The sequence below is a fragment of the Oncorhynchus keta genome, chromosome 28 (assembly GCF_023373465.1).
Source record: "Oncorhynchus keta strain PuntledgeMale-10-30-2019 chromosome 28, Oket_V2, whole genome shotgun sequence".
NCBI lineage: Eukaryota > Metazoa > Chordata > Actinopteri > Salmoniformes > Salmonidae > Oncorhynchus > Oncorhynchus keta.
Window position 1 is genome coordinate 14,958,637 of NC_068448.1, and position 23,991 is coordinate 14,982,627.

Sequence of the window (23,991 nt, forward strand, 5' to 3'; positions counted from 1 at the left end):
AACTGACCACACCTCACAACACCTAACATCACAACACATTACAGCACCTCACACCACAACACAACAGACCACAACACAACACCTCATAGCACAACACATTACAGCACCTCACAACACACCACACCACATTACAGCACCTCACAACACACCACACCACATTACAGCACCTCACACCACAACACCTCACAACACCTCACAACACACCACCTCACAACACCTCACACCATAGCACATCACAGCACCTCACACCACAACACACCACCTCATAAGACACCACAACACCTCATAAGACACCACAACACACCACCTCACAACACACCACAAGACAGCACATCACAACACACCACCTCATAACACCTCACAAAAAGACACCACGACACCTCATAACACCTCACAACACATTACAGCACCTCACACCACAACACAACACCTCACAACACAACACCTCACCTCACAACCAACCACAACACATCACAACACCTCACAACCAACCACAACACACCACATCACCTCACACCACACCACAAAACCTCACAACACATCACAACACACCACAGCACCTCACAACACACCACAGCACCTCACAACACACCACAACACCTCACAAAAGACAACACACCACCTCAACACATAACAGCACCTCACAACACATCACCTCACCTCAGATCACAACACACCACAAAAACACACCTCACAACAAATCATAACACACCACCTCACAACACACCACCTCCCAACAACATCATATTACTCCAGTGCTAGCCTCTCTACACTGGCTTCATGTTAACTTCACTAGGGTATGAAAAGCGTGCTAGGAAATGAAAAGCGTGCCCAAATTAAACCGCCTGCTACTCAGGCCCATAAGCTAGGATATGCATATAATGAGTGGATTTGGATAGAAAACATTCTAAAGTTTCCAAAACTGTTAAAATAATGTCTATGAGGATAACAGAACTGATATGGCAGGCGAAAACCAGAGGAAAATCCAACCAGGAAGTACTATTATTTTGAAAGGCTGTTTTTCCATTGAAAGCCTATCCACCATGCAAAGACTTAGGACACGGTTCACGGTCTCTATGGCTTCCTCAACATGTGACCAGTCTTTAGGCATGGTTTACCTTTTCCATTAACCTCTTGCTCCTACCTGACACGCAGGCGTCCCATCTAGACATCTGGAAATGCAAATGCGCTACGCAAAATGCTAATAGCACTCGTTAAAACTCAAACGTTCATTAAAATACACATGCAGGGTATTGAATTAAAGCTACACTCGTTGTGAATCCAGGCAACAAGTCAGATTTTTAAAATGCTTTTCAGCGAAAGCATGAGAAGCTATTATCTGATAGCATGTAACACCCCAAAAGACCCGCAGGGGACGTAAACAAAATAATTAGCATAGTCAGCGCTACACAAAATGCACAAATAAAATATAAAACATTCATTACCTTTGACCATCTTCTTTGTTGGCACTCCAAGATGTCCCATAATCACTATTGGGCCTTTTTTTCGATTAAATCGGTCCATATATAGCCTAGATATCGATCTATGAAGACTGTGTGATCAACGAAAAAAAATAGCGTCTTATAACGTAACGTCATTGTTTAAAATTAAAAAAGTCGACGATAAACTTTCACAAAACACTTCGAAATACTTTTGTAATGCAACTTTAGGTATTAGTAAACGTTAATAAGCGATCAAATTGATCACGAGGCGATGTGTATTCTATAGCTGTACGTCTGGAAATAATGTCCGGGTAAATCTCAACCAAAATATCCGGTCGGAGACCTGAAGAAATGAGCTGTCTCTTCTTCTTTTGACCAAGAAACAAAGCCTAGGCAAATGACAAGACTGTTGACATCGTGTGGAAGCTGTAGGAATTGCAATCTCGGCTCCAGGTAATTTGCTTTCCCATAGACAATACATGCAAGTGGCTCATTGATATATTTTCCAATTTTCAGTGATCAGATTTTCCTGAGCTTTTCGATGAAACGCACGTTCTGTTATAGTCACAGCCGTGATTTAACCAGTTTTATAAACGTCTGAGTGTTTTCTATCCACACATACTAATCAAATGCATATACTATATTCCTGGCATGAGAAGCAGGGCGCTGAAATGTTGCGTGATTTTTAACAGAATGTTCGAAAAAGTAGAGGGTCGACTTAAGAGGTTAATGAAGATTTTGTCAGGTTGAAATATTATTTATTATTTATGACAAAAACAACCTGAGGATTGATTTTAAACATCGTTTGACGTTTGATGTTTCTACTACCTTTTATTGTACTTTGACTTTTCGTCTTGGTGTTGAGAGCTCGCATTGTGCCTTTGGATTTCTGAACTAAATGCACCAACAAAACAGAGGTATTTGGACATAAAGATGAACTTTATCGAACATTTGTTGTCTAACATGGTGACCTGGGAGTGCCACCAGATGAAGATCATCAAGGGTAAGTGATTCATTTTAATGCTATTTCTGACTTTTGTGACACTCTCCTTGATTGGAAAATGGCTGTATGGGTTTCTGTGTCTAGGCGCTGACCTAATACATAATAGCAAAGTGTGCTTTCGCCATAAAGCCTTTTTGAAATCTGACACAGCGGTTGCATTAAGGAGAAGTTTATCTGTATTCGTATGTTTAACACTTGTATCTTTTATCAATGTTTATGATGAGTATTTCTGTTATTTGATGTGGTTCTCTGCACTTTCACCGGATGTTTGTTTGAGACAATGCATTTCTGAACATAACACACCAATTTCAAATGAGGTTTTTGGACATAAAGATTAACTTTATCGAACAAAACACACATTTATTGTGTAACATGAAGTCCTGTGAGTGCCATCTGATGAAGATCATCAAAGGTTAGTGATTAATAGAATTGCTATTTCTGACTTTTCTGAGCCCTCTCCTTGGCTCGGAAATGGTATTCTGTGACTAGGTACTGACCTAAAATAATCGATTGTTGTGCTTTCGCCGTAAAGCCTATTTGAAATCGGACACTGTGGCGGGATTTAAAAGAAGTTTATCTTGAAAATGGTGTAAAATACTTGTATGTTTGAGGAATTTTAATTATGGGATTTCTGTTGTTTTGAATTTGGCGCCCTGTAATTTCACTGGCTGTTGTTGAGGTACCAGAGAGGTTAAGGCTGGGCTGATTTCAAGGTTTTACTGCTAACCTACAAAACATTACATGGGCTTGCTCCTATCTATCTTTCCAATTTAGTCCTGCCGTACATACTTATTGTCCCTAGAATTTCTAAGCAAACAGCTGGAGGCAGGGCTTTGTCCTATAGAGCTCCATTTTTATGGAATCAACTCTCTAGAGACAGCAGGAGCAGTAGAGATACTCTGAAAAGCCAACTGACATTTACTCCTGAGGTGCTCACCTGTTGCACCCTCGACAACCACTGTGATTATTATTATTTGACCCTGCTGGTCATCTATGAACATTTGAACATCTTGGCCATGTTCTGTTATAATGTCCACCCCAATAAGGGTTTGGTATCTTGTTACTCTTTTCCTGTTAAACCATAACATATAAGGATAGGCGAGAAGGAGGAGTGTCTTATGTGGGATATATATATATATATATATATATATATATATATATATATATATATATATATATATATATATGGATGGGAGAAGTGTTGGGTTGTATGAATACAGCTGTACATAACCTTTGGGAAGAATTAAACTTGGTTAAAGCTTCTCTAGTGTCTGAGTTATTTACTCTGGAAAATAAGAACCTAACACTAGGTTCCTGGCCACCGTGCTTCTACATCTGCATTGCTTGCTGTTTGGGGTTTTAGGCTGGGTTTCTGTATAGCACTTTGTGACATCAGCTGATGTAAGAAGGGCTTTATAAATACATTTGATTTGAACACAACAACCCACAATACCTCACAACACAACACCTCACAACACAACACCTCACCTCAACAACCCACAACAAAAACCACAACAACACCTCACAACACAACACCTCACAACACCACAACCCACAACACCTCACAACACAACACCTCACAACACCACAACCCACAACACCTCACAACACAACAAACCACAACACCTCACAACACCACAACCCACAACACCTCACAACACAACACCTCACCTCAACAACCCACAACAAAAACCACAACAACACCTCACAACAACACACAATACCTCACAACACCACAACCCACAACACCTCACAACACAACAAACCACAACACCTCACAACACAACACAACAACCCACAATACCTCACAACACAACACCTCATAACACAACACCTCAACAACCCACACCAAAAACCACAAAAACACCTCACAACAACACACAACATCACACAATACCTCACAACACAACAAACCACAACACCTCACAACACACCACAAGCAGGGACACATAGAGGGAGGCCAAACAATGATGGTGAAATGAGAGCTCCAGAGATTCAATAGAAGATGTCCTAGGTGCCTGATAAACAACATTGCATCTTTACTGAAACTGGTAAAATAGCTGTGTGCTTTCACTCTGCTTATTTTTATTTCATTTTGTTGTACTTTTTACCCCTTTTTGTCCCCAATTTTGCGATACCCAATTGGTAGTTAGTCTTGTCCCATCGCTGCAACTCCAGGAGAGGCGAAGGTCAAGAGCCATGCGTCCTCCGAAACACGTCCCCGCCAAGCCACACTGCTCACTTAACCCAGAAGTCAGCCTCACCAATGTGTCGGAGGAAACACCGTACACCTGGCGACACGTTTCAGCGTGCATGCGCCCGGCGACCACAAGGAGTCGCTAGAGCGTGATGAGACAAGGACATCCCAGCAGGCCAAACTCTCCCCTAACCCGGACGGCGCTAGGTCAATTGTGCTCCCAGCACAACTGGGAAGGTCCCAGAAGTTAGCGTCTTAGAAAATAAGTCATCAACTTTGTTGAGTACAGTGGCCTCAGGTGGTCATGTAGGAAATTACAATACTTGATTTTAGAAAAAAGCCCTACTTTTGACCTGTCACTGTCTGAGGAGATATCAGAGGGGCTGGGTTGAAATGGACAGCATCAGACATATACATGACTGCAATGGGAGGGGAGGAGCAGAGTGACATTAGGGGCTGGGTTGAAATGGACAGAATCAGACATATACATGACTGCAATGGGAGGGGAGCAGAGCAGAAATGGACAGCATGATATACATTGCAATGGGAGGGGAGGAGCAGAGTGACATTGAAATGGACAGCATCAGACATATACATGACTGCAATGGGAGGGGAGGAGCAGAGTGACATTAGGGGTTGGGTTGAAATGGACAGCATGACTGCAATGGGAGGGGAGGAGCAGACATTATGGGTTGAAATGGACATGACTGCAATGGGAGGGGAGGAGCAGAGTGACATTAGGGGCTGGGTTGAAATGGACAGAATCAGACATATACATGACTGCAATGGGAGGGGAGGAGCAGAGTGACATTAGGGGTTGGGTTGAAATGGACAGAATCAGACATATACATGACTGCAATGGGAGGGGAGGAGCAGAGTGACATTAGGGGCTGGGTTGAAATGGACAGAATCAGACATATACATGACTGCAATGGGAGGGGAGGAGCAGAGTGACATTAGGGGCTGGGTTGAAATGGACAGAATCAGACATATACATGACTGCAATGGGAGGGGAGGAGCAGAGTGACATTAGGGGCTGGGTTGAAATGGACAGAATCAGACATATACATGACTGCAATGGGAGGGGAGGAGCAGAGTGACATTAGGGGCTGGGTTGAGGACAGCATCAGACATATACATGACTGCAATGGGAGGGAGGAGCAGAGTGACATTAGGGGCTGGGTTGAAATGGACAGCATCAGACATATACATGACTGCAATGGGAGGGGAGGAGCAGAGTGACATTAGGGGCTGGGTTGAAATGGACAGCATCAGACATATACATGACTGCAATGGGAGGGGAGGAGCAGAGTGACATTAGGGGTTGGGTTGAAATGGACAGAATCAGACATATACATGACTGCAATGGGAGGGGAGGAGCAGAGTGACATTAGGGGCTGGGTTGAAATGGACAGAATCAGACATATACATGACTGCAATGGGAGGGGAGGAGCAGAGTGACATTAGGGGTTGGGTTGAAATGGACAGAATCAGACATATACATGACTGCAATGGGAGGGGAGGAGCAGAGTGACATTAGGGGACAGAATCAGACATATACATGACTGCAATGGGAAATGGGGGTTGGGTTGAAATGGACAGAATCAGACATATACATGACTGCAATGGGAGGGGAGGAGCAGAGTGACATTAGGGGCTGGGTTGAAATGGACAGAATCAGACATATACATGACTGCAATGGGAGGGGAGGAGCAGAGTGACATTAGGGGCTGGGTTGAAATGGACAGAATCAGACATATACATGACTGCAATGGGAGGGGAGGAGCAGAGTGACATTAGGGGTTGGGTTGAAATGGACAGAATCAGACATATACATGACTGCAATGGGAGGGGAGGAGCAGAGTGACATTAGGGGTTGGGTTGAAATGGACAGAATCAGACATATACATGACTGCAATGGGAGGGGAGGAGCAGAGTGACATTAGGGGCTGGGTTGAAATGGACAGCATCAGACATATACATGACTGCAATGGGAGGGGAGGAGCAGAGTGACATTAGGGGCTGGGTTGAAATGGACAGCATCAGACATATACATGACTGCAATGGGAGGGGAGGAGCAGAGTGACATTAGGGGTTGGGTTGAAATGGACAGAATCAGACATATACATGACTGCAATGGGAGGGGAGGAGCAGAGTGACATTATGGGTTGAGGACAGAATCAGACATATACATGACTGCAATGGGAGGAGGAGCAGAGTGACATTAGGGGCTGGGTTGAAATGGACAGCATCAGACATATACATGACTGCAATGGGAGGGGAGGAGCAGAGTGACATTAGGGGTTGGGTTGAAATGGACAGAATCAGACATATACATGACTGCAATGGGAGGGGAGGAGCAGAGTGACATTAGGGGCTGGGTTGAAATGGACAGCATCAGACATTACATGACTGCAATGGGAGGAGGAGCAGAGTGACATTAGGGGTTGAAATGGACAGCATCAGACATATACATGACTGCAATGGGAGGGGAGGAGCAGAGTGACATTAGGGGCTGGGTTGAAATGGGAATCAGACATATACATGACTGCAATGGGAGGGGAGGAGCAGAGTGACATTAGGGGTTGGGTTGAAATGGACAGAATCAGACATATACATGACTGCAATGGGAGGGGAGGAGCAGAGTGACATTAGGGGTTGGGTTGAAATGGACAGAATCAGACATATACATGACTGCAATGGGAGGGGAGGAGCAGAGTGACATTAGGGGTTGGGTTGAAATGGACAGAATCAGACATATACATGACTGCAATGGGAGGGGAGGAGCAGAGTGACATTAGGGGTTGGGTTGAAATGGACAGAATCAGACATATACATGACTGCAATGGGAGGGGAGGAGCAGAGTGACATTAGGGGTTGGGTTGAAATGGACAGAATCAGACATATACATGACTGCAATGGGAGGGAGGAGCAGAGTGACATTAGGGGTGGGTTGAAATGGACAGAATCAGACATATACATGACTGCAATGGGAGGAGGAGCAGAGTGACATTAGGGGTTGGGTTGAAATGGACAGAATCAGACATATACATGACTGCAATGGGAGGGGAGGAGCAGAGTGACATTAGGGGTTGGGTTGAAATGGACATTATACATGACTGCAATGGGAGGAGGAGCAGAGTGACATTAGGGGTTGAAATGGACAGAATCAGACATATACATGACTGCAATGGGAGGGGAGGAGCAGAGTGACATTAGGGGCTGGGTTGAAATGGACAGAATCAGACATATACATGACTGCAATGGGAGGGGAGGAGCAGAGTGACATTAGGGGTTGGGTTGAAATGGACAGAATCAGACATATACATGACTGCAATGGGAGGGGAGGAGCAGAGTGACATTAGGGGCTGGGTTGAAATGGACAGCATCAGACATATACATGACTGCAATGGGAGGGGAGGAGCAGAGTGACATTAGGGGCTGGGTTGAAATGGACAGCATCAGACATATACATGACTGCAATGGGAGGGGAGGAGCAGAGTGACATTAGGGGCTGGGTTGAAATGGACAGCATCAGACATATACATGACTGCAATGGGAGGGGAGGAGCAGAGTGACATTAGGGGTTGGGTTGAAATGGACAGCATCAGACATATACATGACTGCAATGGGAGGGGAGGAGCAGAGTGACATTAGGGGCTGGGTTGAAATGGGGATGGTTGAAAGTGGAGACCTACCTCTGGCTCATGCCAACAGGTCAGTGAGAGGGAAATGAAAGGTAAACATTAGATGAGGTGAGACACATCACAGATGAGGTAAGGACAAACTAAATGACAATGTCTCAGTGTGTGTTACAAAACATCTACAGACACTGGGAAGCAAAACAAACACACAATAATCAAACAATTTATATGGGGTCACAAGGATCGTGTAACAGGAATGACAGAGAGACATACCACACTTGTCCTCGTCCGAGTTGTCCCCACAGTCGTTGTCATAGTCACACTGCCAGCGACCCGGGACACAGCGGTTGTTCTTACACCTGAACTGGTATGGCTCACATGTCCTCTCATCTACACAGAGACAAGGGTCAGACCCTCAGCTCTATAACACCACAGTACATACAAACCGTACAGGAGGTTAACACTATAGCATGAACCTTCATAGAGGAGATAAATACCCCTCTACAATACACATATGATCTTGTTGGCAATCTCAAGGATTGTTATAGTGAATTCAGAGAGGGAGAGAGTGAATTTTGTATTAAAGTGTAATGGATGCTGTACCGGTCCTCTAGATTCTACAGTGAGGATCCAGAGAAATGCTTTGTAGCCCTTGTTGGAGCTTTCCGTTTCCTGTGTGACAGACAGAACACTCACCACACTCTTCTTTGGGTTCGTCAGATGAGTCTCCACAGTCATCCTCCCCGTCACACTTCCACCGGGCCGGGATGCAGCGACCAGAGTCCTTACAGCGAAACTCATCCACACCACACGTCATCTGGGCTGGAGGGGGAGGAGAGGAGGGGTGGGATAGGGGAGGAGGGGGAGAGGAGGGGGGAGGAAAGGAGGGGTGGGAGAGGGGAGGAGTGGGAGAGAAGGGGGGAGGAGAGGAAGAGGAGGTGGGATGGGGGGGTTAGGAGAGGGGACTGACTGAGGCTTATCACAGGCCAGATGACAGACTGAGTATAAAGTGGAAGGAGGATCTGATGAGGTCTGAAAGATCTAGTGCATCTGCAATTCATTATGTATGTTTTGTTTATTCCATGTGTAACTCTGTGTTGTTGTATGTGTCCAATTACTACGCTTTATCTTGGCCAGGTCGCAGTTGCAAATGAGAACTTGTTCTCAACTAGCCTACCAGGTTAAATAAAGGTGAAAAAATAAAAATAGTTTGTTATGTTAGCAGAAACAGGTATTCTACTGCAACATGGATATTGAACTTGATATTCATGTCTGTCATTATTCTAGAATAGTCCTCTGAAACAAAGGAGCGGTGTCTTACTGCAGTTTGCTGGTTCGTCCGATCCGTCCAAACAGTCATTGTCACGGTCACACACCCAGACACGAGGGACACAGCGCTTGGTGATGGCACACTGGAACTGGGTGGGCGCACAGGTGACCTCGGCTAGAGGGAGCGAGAACAGACAGACGACTGTTACTGACTGGAGAGAGCAACCCATAACAACAGTATATTTCTTATTTAACATTCATCTATCGAGGTTAGTCTCTCTGAAATACAATCTATTTTACATAGAGACCATGTGCAACACAGCAGCATCACCATACTAAATGTATAACATGCAATAAAGCATGCAGATGAGGAGATAGGAAGGAAAAAGAGGAGGTGTTGACTCACGGCAGTCCGTCTCGTCCTCGCCTTCTCCACAGTTGTCCTGTCCATTACAGCGGAAGATTCCCGGGATACAGCGGCTGGGGTGGGAGCACTTGAACTGACTGGGCAGACACACGTGGATATCTGGAGAACAATCACACATAGACAGACACAAGACGTGTCAGAGAGATGACAGAGGATGACAGACACAAGACGTGTCAGAAAGACGACAGAGGATGACAGACACAAGACGTGTCAGAAAGACGACAGAGGATGACAGACACAAGACGTGTCAGAAAGACGACAGAGGATGACAGACACAAGACGTGTCAGAAAGACGACAGAGGATGACAGACACAAGACGTGTCAGAAAGAGGACAGAGGATGACAGACACAAGACGTGCCAGAAAGACGACAGAGGATGACAGACACAAGACGTGTCAGAAAGACGACAGAGGATGACAGACGCAAGACGTGTCAGAAAGACGACAGAGGATGACAGACACAAGACGTGTCAGAGAGACGACAGAGGATGACAGACACAAGACTTGTCAGAGAGACGACAGAGGATGACAGCCACAAGACGTGTCAGAGAGACGACAGAGGATGACAGACACAAGACGTGTCAGAGAGACGACAGAGGATGACAGACACAAGGTACGTGTCAGAAAGACGACAGAGGATGACAGGCACAAGACGTGTCAGAAAGACGACAGAGGATGACAGACACAAGACATGTCAGAGAGACGACAGAGGATGACAGACACAAGACGTGTCAGAGAGACGACAGAGGATGACAGACACAAGACGTGTCAGAAAGACGACAGAGGATGACAGACACAAGACGTGTCAGAAAGACGACAGAGGATGACAGACACAAGACGTGTCAGAAAGACGAGAGAGGATGACAGACACAAGACGTGTCAGAAAGACGACAGAGGATGACAGACACAAGACGTGTCAGAGAGATGACAGAGGATGACAGACGCAAGACGTGTCAGAAAGACGACAGAGGATGACAGACACAAGACGTGTCAGAGAGATGACAGAGGATGACAGACACAAGACGTGTCAGAAAGACGACAGAGGATGACAGACACAAGACGTGTCAGAGAGATGACAGAGGATGACAGACACAAGACGTGTCAGCGAGACGACAGATGATGACAGACACAAGACTTGTCAGAGAGATGACAGAGGATGACAGACAAGACGTGTCAGAGAGACGACAGAGGACTGGTAGGAATAGATGTTAGGGGGTGAAGATATGAAAGACAAAGAACGAGGCAGAGAGAACGATGCATAGAAAGAACGAGGCAGAGAGAGAACAAGGCATAGACAGAAGGGGGAGGAGAGAGGGAAAGAGAGAGTATGGGGGTGAGAAAGAAATATATAGAGAGTGAGAGAGAAAGAGAGAGACATACAGACAGAGAGACAGACAGAGAACATAAAAGAGTATGTACCACAGTTGGCCTCGTCCGAATGATCCTGGCAGTCGTTGTCCCCATCACAGATGTAAGCTGGGTTGGTACAGATGCCTGTCCCACACTGGAACTGGCCTGGCCGGCATTTGAACTTAGCTACAGGGAACAACGGAGTCAGAGGTTATTTCAAAGTCTGAAACAGGCCCATAGCAGTTTCACCAACCATCTTCCTCTCCTACCCTGTCGTCTCAGCCACCACAACCTCAGATCCCCGCAGAAACATACATGAGACTTTGCATCCACATACTCCTCATTCACTCATCATCATTTACGTAGCACTGGCTTTGCCAAGGTCGTGGGTTCAATTCCCACAGGGACCACATACACACACTAGAAATGTATGCAGTCACTGTACTATACTGTAGTCACTTTGGATGAAAAAGTGGCTCACTCACGGCATTCTGCTGGCTCGTCCGAGTGATCCCCACAGTCGTCCTCCGTGTCACACTTCCACCAGAAGGGGATGCACTTGTCGTTCTTACACACAAACTGGACAAGGAGAGGAGAAGAGAGGAGAGTGGAGGAAAGAGGAGAGAGGAGATGAGGACAATGTTCACAGTCGCTGCTGTTTTTATCTGTTCCTAAGGCTGGAACTGAGATTGGGAAACAATCTTTTTCACATAATGCCCCTTCATACACGTATGATCTTGATGAGAAGGGAGGAGGAGAGAGGAGAGAGGAGAGAGGAGAGAGGAGGAGAGAGGAGAGAGGAGGGAGGAGGGAGGAGGAGAGAGGAGAGGATGAGGAGGAGGAGAGGAGGGAGGAGGAGAGAGGAGAGTGGAGGAAAGAGGAGAGAGGAGAGAGGAGAGAGGAAAGAGGAGAGAGGAGATGAGGACAATGTTCACAGTCGCTGCTGTTTTTATCTGTTCCTAAGGCTGGAACTGAGATTGGGAAACAATCTTTTTCACATAATGCCCCTTCATACACGTATGATCTTGATGAGAAGGGAGGAGGAGAGAGGAGAGAGGAGAAGAGAGGAGGGAGGAGGAGAGAGGAGAGTGGAGGAAAGAGGAGAGAGGAGAGAGGAAAGAGGAGAGAGGAGAGAGGAGAGAGGAGAAAGGAGAAAGGACGAGAGGAGAGAGGAGAAAGGACGAGAGGAGAGAGTAGGCAAGAGGAGGAGAGAGGAGGAGAGAGTAGGCGAGGAGGAGAGAGTGGGCGAGGAGGAGAGAGGAGGTAGGAGGAGAGAGGAGGGAGGAGAGAAGGAGAAAGGAGGGTAGGAAAGAGGAGGAGAGAAGTAGAGGAGGAGAGGATAGAAAAGAGGAGAGAGGGAGGAGGAGAGTGGAGGAGAGAGGAGAAGAAAAGAGGAGAGAGTATGAGAGAGGAGGAGAGACGAGCAGAGAGGAGATGAGGACAACGTTCACAGTCGCTGCTGTTTTATCTGTTCCTAAGGCTGGAACTGAGATTGGGAAACAATTTTTTTCACATAATGTCACTTTATACACCTATGATCTTGATGAGAAGGGAGGAAGAGAGAAGAGGAGATAGGAGAGGAGGAGATAGGAGAGGACGAGATGAGAAGGGGGGAGGAGAGAAGAGGGAAAAGGAGATGAGGAGGAGAGGAAGAGAGAAGAGGCGAGAGGAAGAGAGAGGAGGAGAGGGGACGGAGGAAGAGAGAGTAGAGAGGACAGAGAAGGAGAGAGGAGGGAGGAGGAGAGAGAAGGAGAGGAAAGGAGAGGAGAATAAAGGAGGAGAGGAGACATAGAAGAAGAGGAGAGAGGAAGAGAGAAGGAGAGAGAAGGTGAGAGGAGCAGAGAGGAGGAGAGAGAGAAAGAGAGTGAACGCAAGCTGATGACACACTGTACAGTAGGTACTGTGGAGATAATTATGCTTAATTAACCAATCACAAAGCAGCCCCCATTCCACAAAAGGCTCTGCTGGCCCCTAGTTGTCTGGCCCCCCTATGGCCATATCATCACACAGTCCCTCACCTGGCTGGCAGTGCAGTTGGACATGCAGGTGCGTCCATCGTTGGCCAGGTAGAAGTTGGTGGGACAGGCACACTTGTAGCCCCCTCCAGGGCTCAGCAGACACAGGTTACTACAGCCACCGTTGTCTGTCTGGCACGGGTGGTTAAACACTGGAACCATAGCAGGGAGAGGGAGACTGTTTCAACTGGAACAACCACATTGGGTGTGCGTGCTTGAGTGTGGTTGTGTGTGAGTATGTGTAAGTGTGTATGTGTGTGTGTGTGTATGTGTGTTGTACATGCGTATCTCGTACCCTCAGGCTGGCGGTAAGGGTGGTAGATGTGGATGTCCATGGGCCGGTGGAGGGTAGTGATCAGGGTGGTCTTGTTGATACCCAGGGTCTTGTGACACCTGTTGATGGACTTGGTCTCCCAGTCAGTCCAGTAGATGTACTCCTCAAACAGAGTCATGGCGAAGATGTGGGGGACGTCCTGGGTAAGCACTGTGGACACAAACACACAGCCATACAGTACTGAGGCAATTAGTATCACATTACACTAGGTTTTACCTGGCCACCACATGACTTGACCAGGAAAACCTGGGTCCAAGACTTTTTCCTAGTCAGGTCATAACTCTGGGGGCCATAATTACATCACAATGTTGTCAGTCAAATAACCCATGGGCACACAATGCCCAACGACCAACACAAGGAAAATGGATATGGAGCATTAGACATTCATGACAGCATGACAGTACCTCACAACTTTATATCCGGGTTATGTAGCATCACTACCTTTATCTCTGGGTTATGTAGCATCACTACCTTATCTCTGGGTTATGTAGCATCACCACCTTTATCTCTGGGTTATGTAGCATCACTACCTTATCTCTGGGTTATGTAGCATCACTACCTTATCTCTGGGTTATGTAGCATCAATACCTTTATCTCTGGGTTATGTAGCATCACTACCTTATCTCTGGGTTATGTAGCATCAATACCTTTATCTCTGGGTTATGTAGCATCACTACCTTATCTCTGGGTTATGAAGCATCATTACTATATCTGGGTTATGTAGCATCACTATCTTTATCTCTGGGTTATGTAGCATCACTACCTTATCTCTGGGTTATGTAGCATCAATACCTTTATCTCTGGGTTATGTAGCATCACTACCTTATCTCTGGGTTATGAAGCATCATTACTATATCTGGGTTATGTAGCATCACTACCTTATCTCTGGGTTATGTAGCATCACTACCTTATCTCTGGGTTATGTAGCATCACTACCTTATCTCTGGGTTATGTAGCATCAATACCTTTATCTCTGGGTTATGTAGCATCACTACCTTATCTCTGGGTTATGTAGCATCAATACCTTTATCTCTGGGTTATGTAGCATCACTACCTTATCTCTGGGTTATGAAGCATCATTACTATATCTGGGTTATGTAGCATCACTATCTTTATCTCTGGGTTATGTAGCATCACTACCTTATCTCTGGGTTATGTAGCATCAATACCTTTATCTCTGGGTTATGTAGCATCACCACCTTATCTCTGGGTTATGAAGCATCATTACTATATCTGGGTTATGTAGCATCACTACCTTATCTCTGGGTTATGTAGCATCATTACTATCTCTGGGTTATGTAGCATCACCACCTTATCTCTGGGTTATGTAGCATCACTACCTTATCTCTGGGTTATGTAGCATCACCACCTTATCTCTGGGTTATGTAGCATCACTACCTTATCTCTGGGTTATGTAGCATCACTACCTTATCTCTGGGTTATGTAGCATCATTACTATATATGGGTTATGTAGCATCACCACCTTATCTCTGGGTTATGTAGCATCACTACCTTATCTCTGGGTTATGTAGCATCACTACCTTATCTCTGTGTTATGTAGCATCATTACTATATATGGGTTATGTAGCATCACCACCTTTATCTCTGGGTTATGTAGCATCAATACCTTTATCTCTGGGTTATGTAGCATCACTACCTTATCTCTGGGTTATGTAGCATCAATACCTTTATCTCTGGGTTATGTAGCATCACTACCTTATCTCTGGGTTATGAAGCATCATTACTATATCTGGGTTATGTAGCATCACTACCTTTATCTCTGGGTTATGTAGCATCACTACCTTATCTCTGGGTTATGTAGCATCAATACCTTTATCTCTGGGTTATGTAGCATCACTACCTTATCTCTGGGTTATGAAGCATCATTACTATATCTGGGTTATGTAGCATCACTACCTTATCTCTGGGTTATGTAGCATCATTACTATCTCTGGGTTATGTAGCATCACCACCTTATATCTGGGTTATGTAGCATCACTACCTTATCTCTGGGTTATGTAGCATCACCACCTTATCTCTGGGTTATGTAGCATCACCACCTTATCTCTGGGTTATGTAGCATCACTACCTTATCTCTGGGTTATGTAGCATCATTACTATATATGGGTTATGTAGCATCACTATTATCTCTGGGTTATGTAGCACCATTACTATCTCTGGGTTATGTAGCACTATTACTATATCTGGGTTATGTAGCATCACTACTATCTCTGGGTTATGTAGCATCATTACTATTTCTGGGTTATGTAGCATCATTACTATATCTGGGTGATGTAGCATCACTACTATCTCTGGGTTATGTAGCACCACTATTATCTCTGGGTTATGTAGCACCACTACTTTATATATGGGTTATGTAGCACTATTACTATATCTGGGTTATGTAGCACCACTACTATCTCTGGGTTATGTAGCATCATTACTATCTCTGGGTTATGTAGCATCATTACTATATCTGGGTGATGTAGCATCACTACTATCTCTGGGTTATGTAGCACCACTACTTTATATATGGGTTATGTAGCATCATTTCTATCTCTGGGTTATGTAGCATCACTACCTTATCTCTGGGTTATGTAGCACCACTACTTTATATATGGGTTATGTAGCATCATTACTATATCTGGGTGATGTAGCATCACTACTATCTCTGGGTTATGTAGCACCACTACTTTATATATGGGTTATGTAGCATCATTTCTATCTCTGGGTTATGTAGCATCACTAAATTATCTCTGGGTTATGTAGCATCATTACTATCTATGGGTTATGTAGCATCATTACTATCTCTGGGTTATGTAGCATCACTATTATCTCTGGGTTATGTAGCACCATTACTATCTCTTGGTTATGTAGCACTATTACCTTATCTGGGTTATGTAGCATCACTATTATCTCTGGGTTATGTAGCACCACTACTTTATATCTGGGTTCTGTAGCACTATTACTATATCTGGGTTATGTAGCAGCACTACTATCTCTGGGTTATGTAGCACCATTACTATCTCTGGGTTATGTAGCATCATTGCTATCTCTGGGTTATGTAGCATCATTACCTTATCTCTGGGATATGTAGCATCACTACTATCTCTGGGTTTTGTAGCATCATTACTATCTCTGGGTTATGTAGCATCTTCTTAAATAAATCTACTTTGAAAGAAAAGTATACACCTCACACACATGGTTATGGGTTTAAAGAAAGAAGACACCTGTACCTTGTCAGATATACAGTTGAAATGTATTACATTTAGAGTTTGCATTCCAATACTACACTTTATATACATCACAGAAGACAACAAAACTGTTCGGCATAGTTACGGCAGATTTTTTTGTGTGTTTTTTAAAATAATGTTGAAAAATATAAATTACATTCCACCCATGAGGCCACTAGAGGGTGATTTGGTCATCTGACTGCAAGAACGGTGTCCACCTACAGAACCAAAATATTTATTTGCTTCAGGCAATGGGAACCCTGGTCAGTCAGGTCAGGACAAGGCCCACAGAACACACATACAGAACACACACAGAACTTTGGATCCCAACTCTACTATGAAACCTCCATGAAGACAAAGACATGGGCGAGGAGATAAATCATCTGAAGGCATGCTTTGTGTGCAACGTGCTCTAGTGTCAAACTGAGGTTTGTGAATGTGAGGAATTCAAATCAGGAACTTCCTCTGTATCCCTGCATTGTTCTGCATGGCTGATTGGCTGACAGTAATTATGTATTGTTCTAAGTTTGGTAACAAGGTATTCAGACGTCATCCATGTGAGATCCTCACCAGTAGTCTGACAGAACAAAAGTCTTCTTTCTCTCTCTCTCTGTCCATTGGGCCTGTGTACTGTGGCAGAGCTATCCCCAGCACCACTGTGACCTGGTCTATGGCATCATGTCATGTGTGCGTTTTACATAATTACATAACCTATTATGCGACAGCGGTTTGATGTTCCATGAAGGCAATTGTAATATAGTAATCTCTCTGTCTATGACAATATACATTACCCGTGTGTCTGTTACTCCCGTCCAGGCTGGCGAACTCGATGTAGTCCTCTCTGGCGTCGGCCCAGTAGATGCGGTCATTGATTAAGTCCAGCGTGAGGCCGTTGGGCCAGGTGATCTTATCCTCTACAATCACACTTCTGTTGGAGCCGTCCATCCCGATCCTCCCTATATGCGGGTTGTCCCCCCAGTCTGACCAATACAGGTACCTGATGAACAGGACAGGGGACAGCATCATATTACACCATTACATCAGCATCACATTATTACATCAGCATCACATTATTACACCATAACATCAAGATCACTTATTACACCATTACATCAGGATCACATTATTACACCATTACATCAGCATCCCATTATTTCACCATTATATCAGCATCCCATTATTACACCATTACATCAGGATCCCATTATTACACCATTACTTCAGGATCCCATTATTACACCATTACATCAGGATCATATTATTACACCATTACATCAGCATCCCATTATTACACCATTACATCAACATCCCATCCCACACCATGGCCAGTGAAGAGGCCGGATCTCAATCCCATTGAGCACGTCTGGGGCCTGTTGGATCGGATGAGGGCTAGGGCCATTCCCCCTAGAAATGTCTGGGAACTTGCAGATGCCTTTGTGGAAGAGTGGGGTAAAATCTCACAGCAAGAACTGGCAAATCTGGTGCAGTCCATGAGGAGGAGATGCACTGCAGTACTTAATGCAGCTGGTGGCCACACCAGATACTGACTGTTGCTTTTTATTTTGACCCCCCCTTTGTTCAGGGACACATTATTCAATTTATGTTAATCACATGTCTGTGAACTTGTTCAGTTTATGTCTCAGTTGTTGAATCTTGTTAATACAAATATTTACACATGTTAAATAAACACAGTTGACAGTGAGAGGACGTTTTTTTGTTGCTGAGTTTAGTTGTAGCCTAAATCTGGACATGTTGTCAGGAAGAATATCTGTCCTTAATATACCATTATATTTCATTATCATGTGACAAAGACCCAGTCTCAGACCATGCAGGAGTTTCTAGTGCAGTTTCTAGTACAGTATTATATTCTGGGCTGTGCCTCTTACCCGTTGCGTACGTCCAAAGCCACAGCGCGTGGTTCCCTCAGGCCGGCGTTCACCAAGACCGACCGAAAGGTTCCGTTGAGCTTGGACACCTCGATGGTGTCCCGCCCCTTATCACACCAGTAAAGGTTCCCTCCCACCCAGTCTACAGCCAATCCATCTGGGTTACTGAGGGAGGTCCGGTGCAGCACCTGGACAAGAGCCAATCAGAGAGTCAGATACTGGCTAACTGACCAACCAGAGAGTCATAGACTGGCCAACAGTCCAATCACAGCCACAGGAAGGCCAACTGTCCAATAAGAGAGAAATAAACTAGCCTACTGTCTAGTCTAATGAGAATCACAGACCGGGGAAATGTCCAATCCGAAAGTTACTAACAGGTCAGTTGCCCAACCAGAGAGTCACAAACAGGCCAACTGACCAATCAGAGTCACTAACAGATCAATGGTACAATCAGAGTCAAGGACTAGCCAGCTGTCCAGCTGTCCTTAGACTCAATGAGAGAGTCACAGACCGGACAACCGCCCTACTGACCTCTATGTTACTGCCGTTGATGTTCATGCGTCGTATCATGGAGCCCTGAGTGGTCACGTCTGTCCAGTAGAGCATCTGTTGTGCATAGTGGAAGTCCAGCGCCACCGCATTGTTCAGGCCCTGGTATCCACACACATACAATTTAATTCGGGAAGTTTACATACACCTTAGCCAAAAACATTTAAACTCAGTTTCACAATTCCTGACATTTAATCCTAGTAAGAATTCCCTGTCTTAGGTCATTAGGGATCAACACTTTATTTTAAGAATGTGAAATGTCAGAATAATAGTAGAGATAATTATTTATTTCAGCTTTAATTTCTTTCATCACATTCCCAGTGGGTCAGAAGTTTACATGCACTCAATTAGTATTTGGTAGCATTGCCTTTAAATGGTTTAACTTGGGTCAAACGTTTCGGGTAGCCTTCCGCAAGCTTCCCACAATAATTTGGGTGAATTTTGGTCCATTCTTCCTGACAAAGCTGGTGTAACGGAGTCAGGTTTTTAGGCATCCTTGCTCTCACACACTTTTTCAGTTCTGCCCACAAATTGTCTGTAGGATAGCGGTCAGGGCTTTGTGATGGCCACTCCAATACCTTGACTTTGTTGTCCTTAAGCCATTTTGCCACAACTTTGGAAGTATGCTTGGGGTCATTGTCCATTTGAAAGACCCAATCGCAACTAAGCTTTAACTTCCTGACTGATGTTTTCAGATGTTGCTTCAATATATCCACATAATTTTCCTGCCTCTTCATGCCATCTGTTTTGTGAAGTGCACCAGTCCCTCCTGCAGCAAAACACCCCCACAACATGAGGCTTCCATCCCCCTGCTTCACGGTTGGGATAGTGTTCTTCGGCTTGCAAGCTTCCCCCTTTTTCCTCCAAACATAACAATGGTCATTATGGTCAAACAGTTCTATTTTGGTTTCATCAGACCAGAGGACATTTCTCAAAAAAGTACGATCTTTGTCCACATGTGCAGTTGCTAACCGTCGTCTGGCTTTTTATGGCGGTTTTGGAGCAGTGGCTTCTTCCTTGCTGAGCGATCTTTCAGGTTATGTTGATAAAGGACTCATTTTACTGTGGAAATAGAAAATTTTGTACCCGTTTCCTCCAGCATCTTCACAAGGTCCTTTGCTGTTGTTCTGGGATTGATTTGCACTTTTCGCACCAAAGTACATTCATCTCTAGGAGACAGAACACGTCTCCTTCCTGAGCGGTATGACGGCTGCGTGGTCCCATGGTGTTTATACTTGCGTACTATTGTTTGTACAGATGAACGTGGTACCTTCAGGCGTTTGGACATTTCTCCAAGGATGAACCTGATTTGTGGAGGTCTACAAAATGTTTTCTGAGGTCTTGGCTGATTTCTTTTGATTTTCCCATGATGTCAAGCAAAGAGGCACTGAGATTGAAGGTAGACCTTGAAATACATCCACAGGTACATCTCCAATTGACTCAAATGATGTCAATTAGCCCATCAGAAGCTTCTAAAGCCATGACATAATTTTCTGGAATTTCCCAAGCTGTTTAGATGTACAGTCAACTTAGTGTATGTAAACTTCTGACCCACTGGAATTGTGATACAGTGAATTATAAGTGAAATAATCTGTCTGTAAACAATTGTTGGAAAAATGACTTGTGTCATGCACAAAGTAGATGTCCTAATCGACTTGCCAAAACTATAGTTTGTTAACAAGAAATGTGTGGAGTGGTTGAAAACAAGTTTTAATGACTCCAACCTAAGTGTATGGAAACTTCCGACTGCAACTGTACATTTTAAATAGGTTATTTGGATCCATAAATTACATAACACATGCATTCATTTTGAACTCAAATTATATTTTATTTGCAAAGTATCCAAACATTCCAAAGATCATGCTTTGGATGTATATAATATCTGGGCATGGAAACAACAGGCATAGTCCCCTTCAGTTCACCAAGCATACACACTGGAATACACACACATGCACGCAAACACAAGACATACACATTCACACTCCAGGATACAGGATACATGATACAGGATACATGATACATCAGGTATCACTATCACTGATTATGAATAATCATAAAAACTGACACATGGTTAACATTTAGCTCATTGTTTCCACACAGTGCTTGTTGTCCCACCTGTTTTATCAGGGTGTAGTTGGAACCATCCAGGCCCAGCTTCCTCAGGTAGTACCGATTAGCAAAGATCAGGAACGGCTCCTCATCTGTAGAGAGACAGATTGGGGAAAGGGGCTCTGTTCATGGTTGAACTTGTCACAAAGAAAGACATATTTTTTTTGACTGAGAACACATACTCATTTATAGCAATGACCTGGAGACTAGTTACAAGGGAAAGGAGTGGGGATGAATGAGCCAATTGGAAGCTGGGGATGAATAGGTGGCCATAATGGTAGGAGGGTCAGGTTGGAATTTGAACCACTTACAGCTGGGCCATGTTCCTTGGGGCACACAATGGAAGACGTTTGAAAACATTTCGCAATGGAAAACGAAAATTAGACTTTGTTACTGGACCTTAAGTCCAAGACGTCCCCGCTATTTGGTCTTACCAGAGGTGGACTTGCAGATAGTAGGATTGTCAGGTCGTAGCTGGAAGCCCTCCACACAGAGACAGTGGAAGGATCCGTGTGTATTGATACAGCGCTGGGTACAGGGGTAGGACGTGGTACACTCATCTATATCCACACACATCTTCCCATCCCGCTTCAGCTGGAAGCCAGGGTGACACCTGCACTGTAGGGACCCAGGGGGACACACAGACAGCATGGCAATACACTAGAACACCCAGGGGACACAGACAACATGGCAATACACTAGAACACCCAGGGGACAAGCAGACAACATGGCAATACACTAGAACACCCAGGGGACACACAGACAACATGGCAATACACTAGAACACCCAGGGGACAAGCAGACAACATGGCAATACACTAGAACACCCAGGGGACAAGCAGACAACATGGCAATACACTAGAACACACAGGGGACAAGCAGACAACATGGCAATACACTAGAACACCCAGGGGACAAGCAGACAACATGACAATACACTAGAACACCCAGGGGACACACAGACAACATGTCAATACACTAGAACACCCAGGGGACACACAGACAACATGTCAATACACTAGAACACCCAGGGGACACACAGACAACATGTCAATACACTAGAACACTGTAGAGACCCAGGGGACACACAGACAACATGTCAATACAGTATAACACTGTAGAGACCCCAGGGGACACACAGAGGACATGTCAATACAGTGGAACACTGTAGAGACCCCAGGGGACACACAGACAACATGTTAATACAGTAGAACACTGTAGAGACCCAAGGGACACACAGACAACATGTCTATACAGTAGGTCAGTGCTGTACCAGCAGATTCACACTGTTCACCAACAGTTAATGTAGAGCAGACAGCTGAACTACAGGAGGGGGATGAGACTGATCTACAGGAGGGTGATGAGACTGAGCTCCAGGATGGTGATGAGACTGAACTACAGGAGGGTGATGAGACCTGAACTACAGGAGGGTGATGAGACTGATCTACAGGAGGGTGATGAGACTGATCTACAGGAGGGTGATGAGACTGAGCTACAAAGGGGGATGAGACTGAGCTACAGGAGGGTGATGAGACTGAGCTACAGGAGGGTGATGAGACTGTGCTACAGGAGGGTGATGAGACTGATCTACAGGAGGGTGATGAGACTGAGCTACAGGAGGGTGATGAGACTGAGCTACAGGTGGGTGATGAGACTGAGCTACAGGAGGGTGATGAGACAGCTACAGGAGGGTGATGAGACTGAGCTACAGGAGGGTGATGAGACAGCTACAGGAGGGTGATGAGACTGAGCTACAGGAGGGTGATGAGACTGAGCTACAGGAGGGTGATGAGACTGATCTACAGGGGGGTGATGAGACTTAACTACAGGAGGGTGATGAGACTGAGCTACAAAGGGGGATGAGACTGAGCTACAGGAGGGTGATGAGACTGAGCTACAGGTGGGTGATGAGACTGAGCTACAGGAGGGTGATGAGACTGAGCTACAGGAGGGTGATGAGACTGAGCTACAGGTGGGTGATGAGACTGAGCTACAGGAGGGTGATGAGACTGAGCTACAGGAGGGTGATGAGACTGAGCTACAGGTGGGTGATGAGACTGAGCTACAGGAGGGTGATGAGACTGAGCTACAGGAGGGTGATGAGACTGAGCTACAGGAGGGTGATGAGACTGAGCTACAGGAGGGTGATGAGACTGAGCTACAGGAGGGTGATGAGACTGAGCTACAGGAGGGTGATGAGACTGAGCTACAGGAGGGTGATGAGACTGAGCTACAGGAGGGTGATGAGACTGAGCTACAGGAGGGTGATGAGACTGAGCTCCAGGAGGGTGATGAGACTGAGCTCCAGGAGGGTGATGAGACTGAGCTACAGGAGGGTGATGAGACTGATCTACAGGAGGGTGATGAGACTGAGCTACAGGAGGGTGATGAGACTGAGCTACAGGAGGGTGATGAGACTGAGCTACAGGAGGGTGATGAGACTGAGCTCCAGGAGGGTGATGAGACTGAGCTCCAGGAGGGTGATGAGACTGAGCTACAGGAGGGTGATGAGACTGAGCTACAGGAGGGTGATG

At 45.2% G+C, this 23,991-nt stretch overlaps 1 protein-coding gene across 2 annotated transcripts in view; it reads right to left on the reverse strand.

Annotated features, from left to right (window-relative positions):
- LOC118360521 (low-density lipoprotein receptor-related protein 1-like) overlaps nt 1–23,991 on the reverse strand; it is a 260,259-nt gene that overhangs the window by 36,147 nt on the left and 200,121 nt on the right. For both annotated transcript variants that reach the window (XM_052484956.1, XM_052484955.1), the window contains exons 57-69: nt 21,892–22,075; nt 21,464–21,549; nt 19,331–19,450; nt 18,800–18,987; nt 17,705–17,910; nt 13,642–13,830; nt 13,350–13,498; nt 11,817–11,910; nt 11,401–11,517; nt 9,962–10,081; nt 9,608–9,730; nt 8,983–9,108; nt 8,560–8,676 (exon numbers count right to left, since the gene is read on the reverse strand). In XM_052484956.1, the coding sequence (XP_052340916.1) occupies nt 8,560–8,676; nt 8,983–9,108; nt 9,608–9,730; nt 9,962–10,081; nt 11,401–11,517; nt 11,817–11,910; nt 13,350–13,498; nt 13,642–13,830; nt 17,705–17,910; nt 18,800–18,987; nt 19,331–19,450; nt 21,464–21,549; nt 21,892–22,075 (1,819 nt within the window). The remainder of the gene's footprint in view (nt 1–8,559; nt 8,677–8,982; nt 9,109–9,607; nt 9,731–9,961; nt 10,082–11,400; nt 11,518–11,816; nt 11,911–13,349; nt 13,499–13,641; nt 13,831–17,704; nt 17,911–18,799; nt 18,988–19,330; nt 19,451–21,463; nt 21,550–21,891; nt 22,076–23,991) is intronic.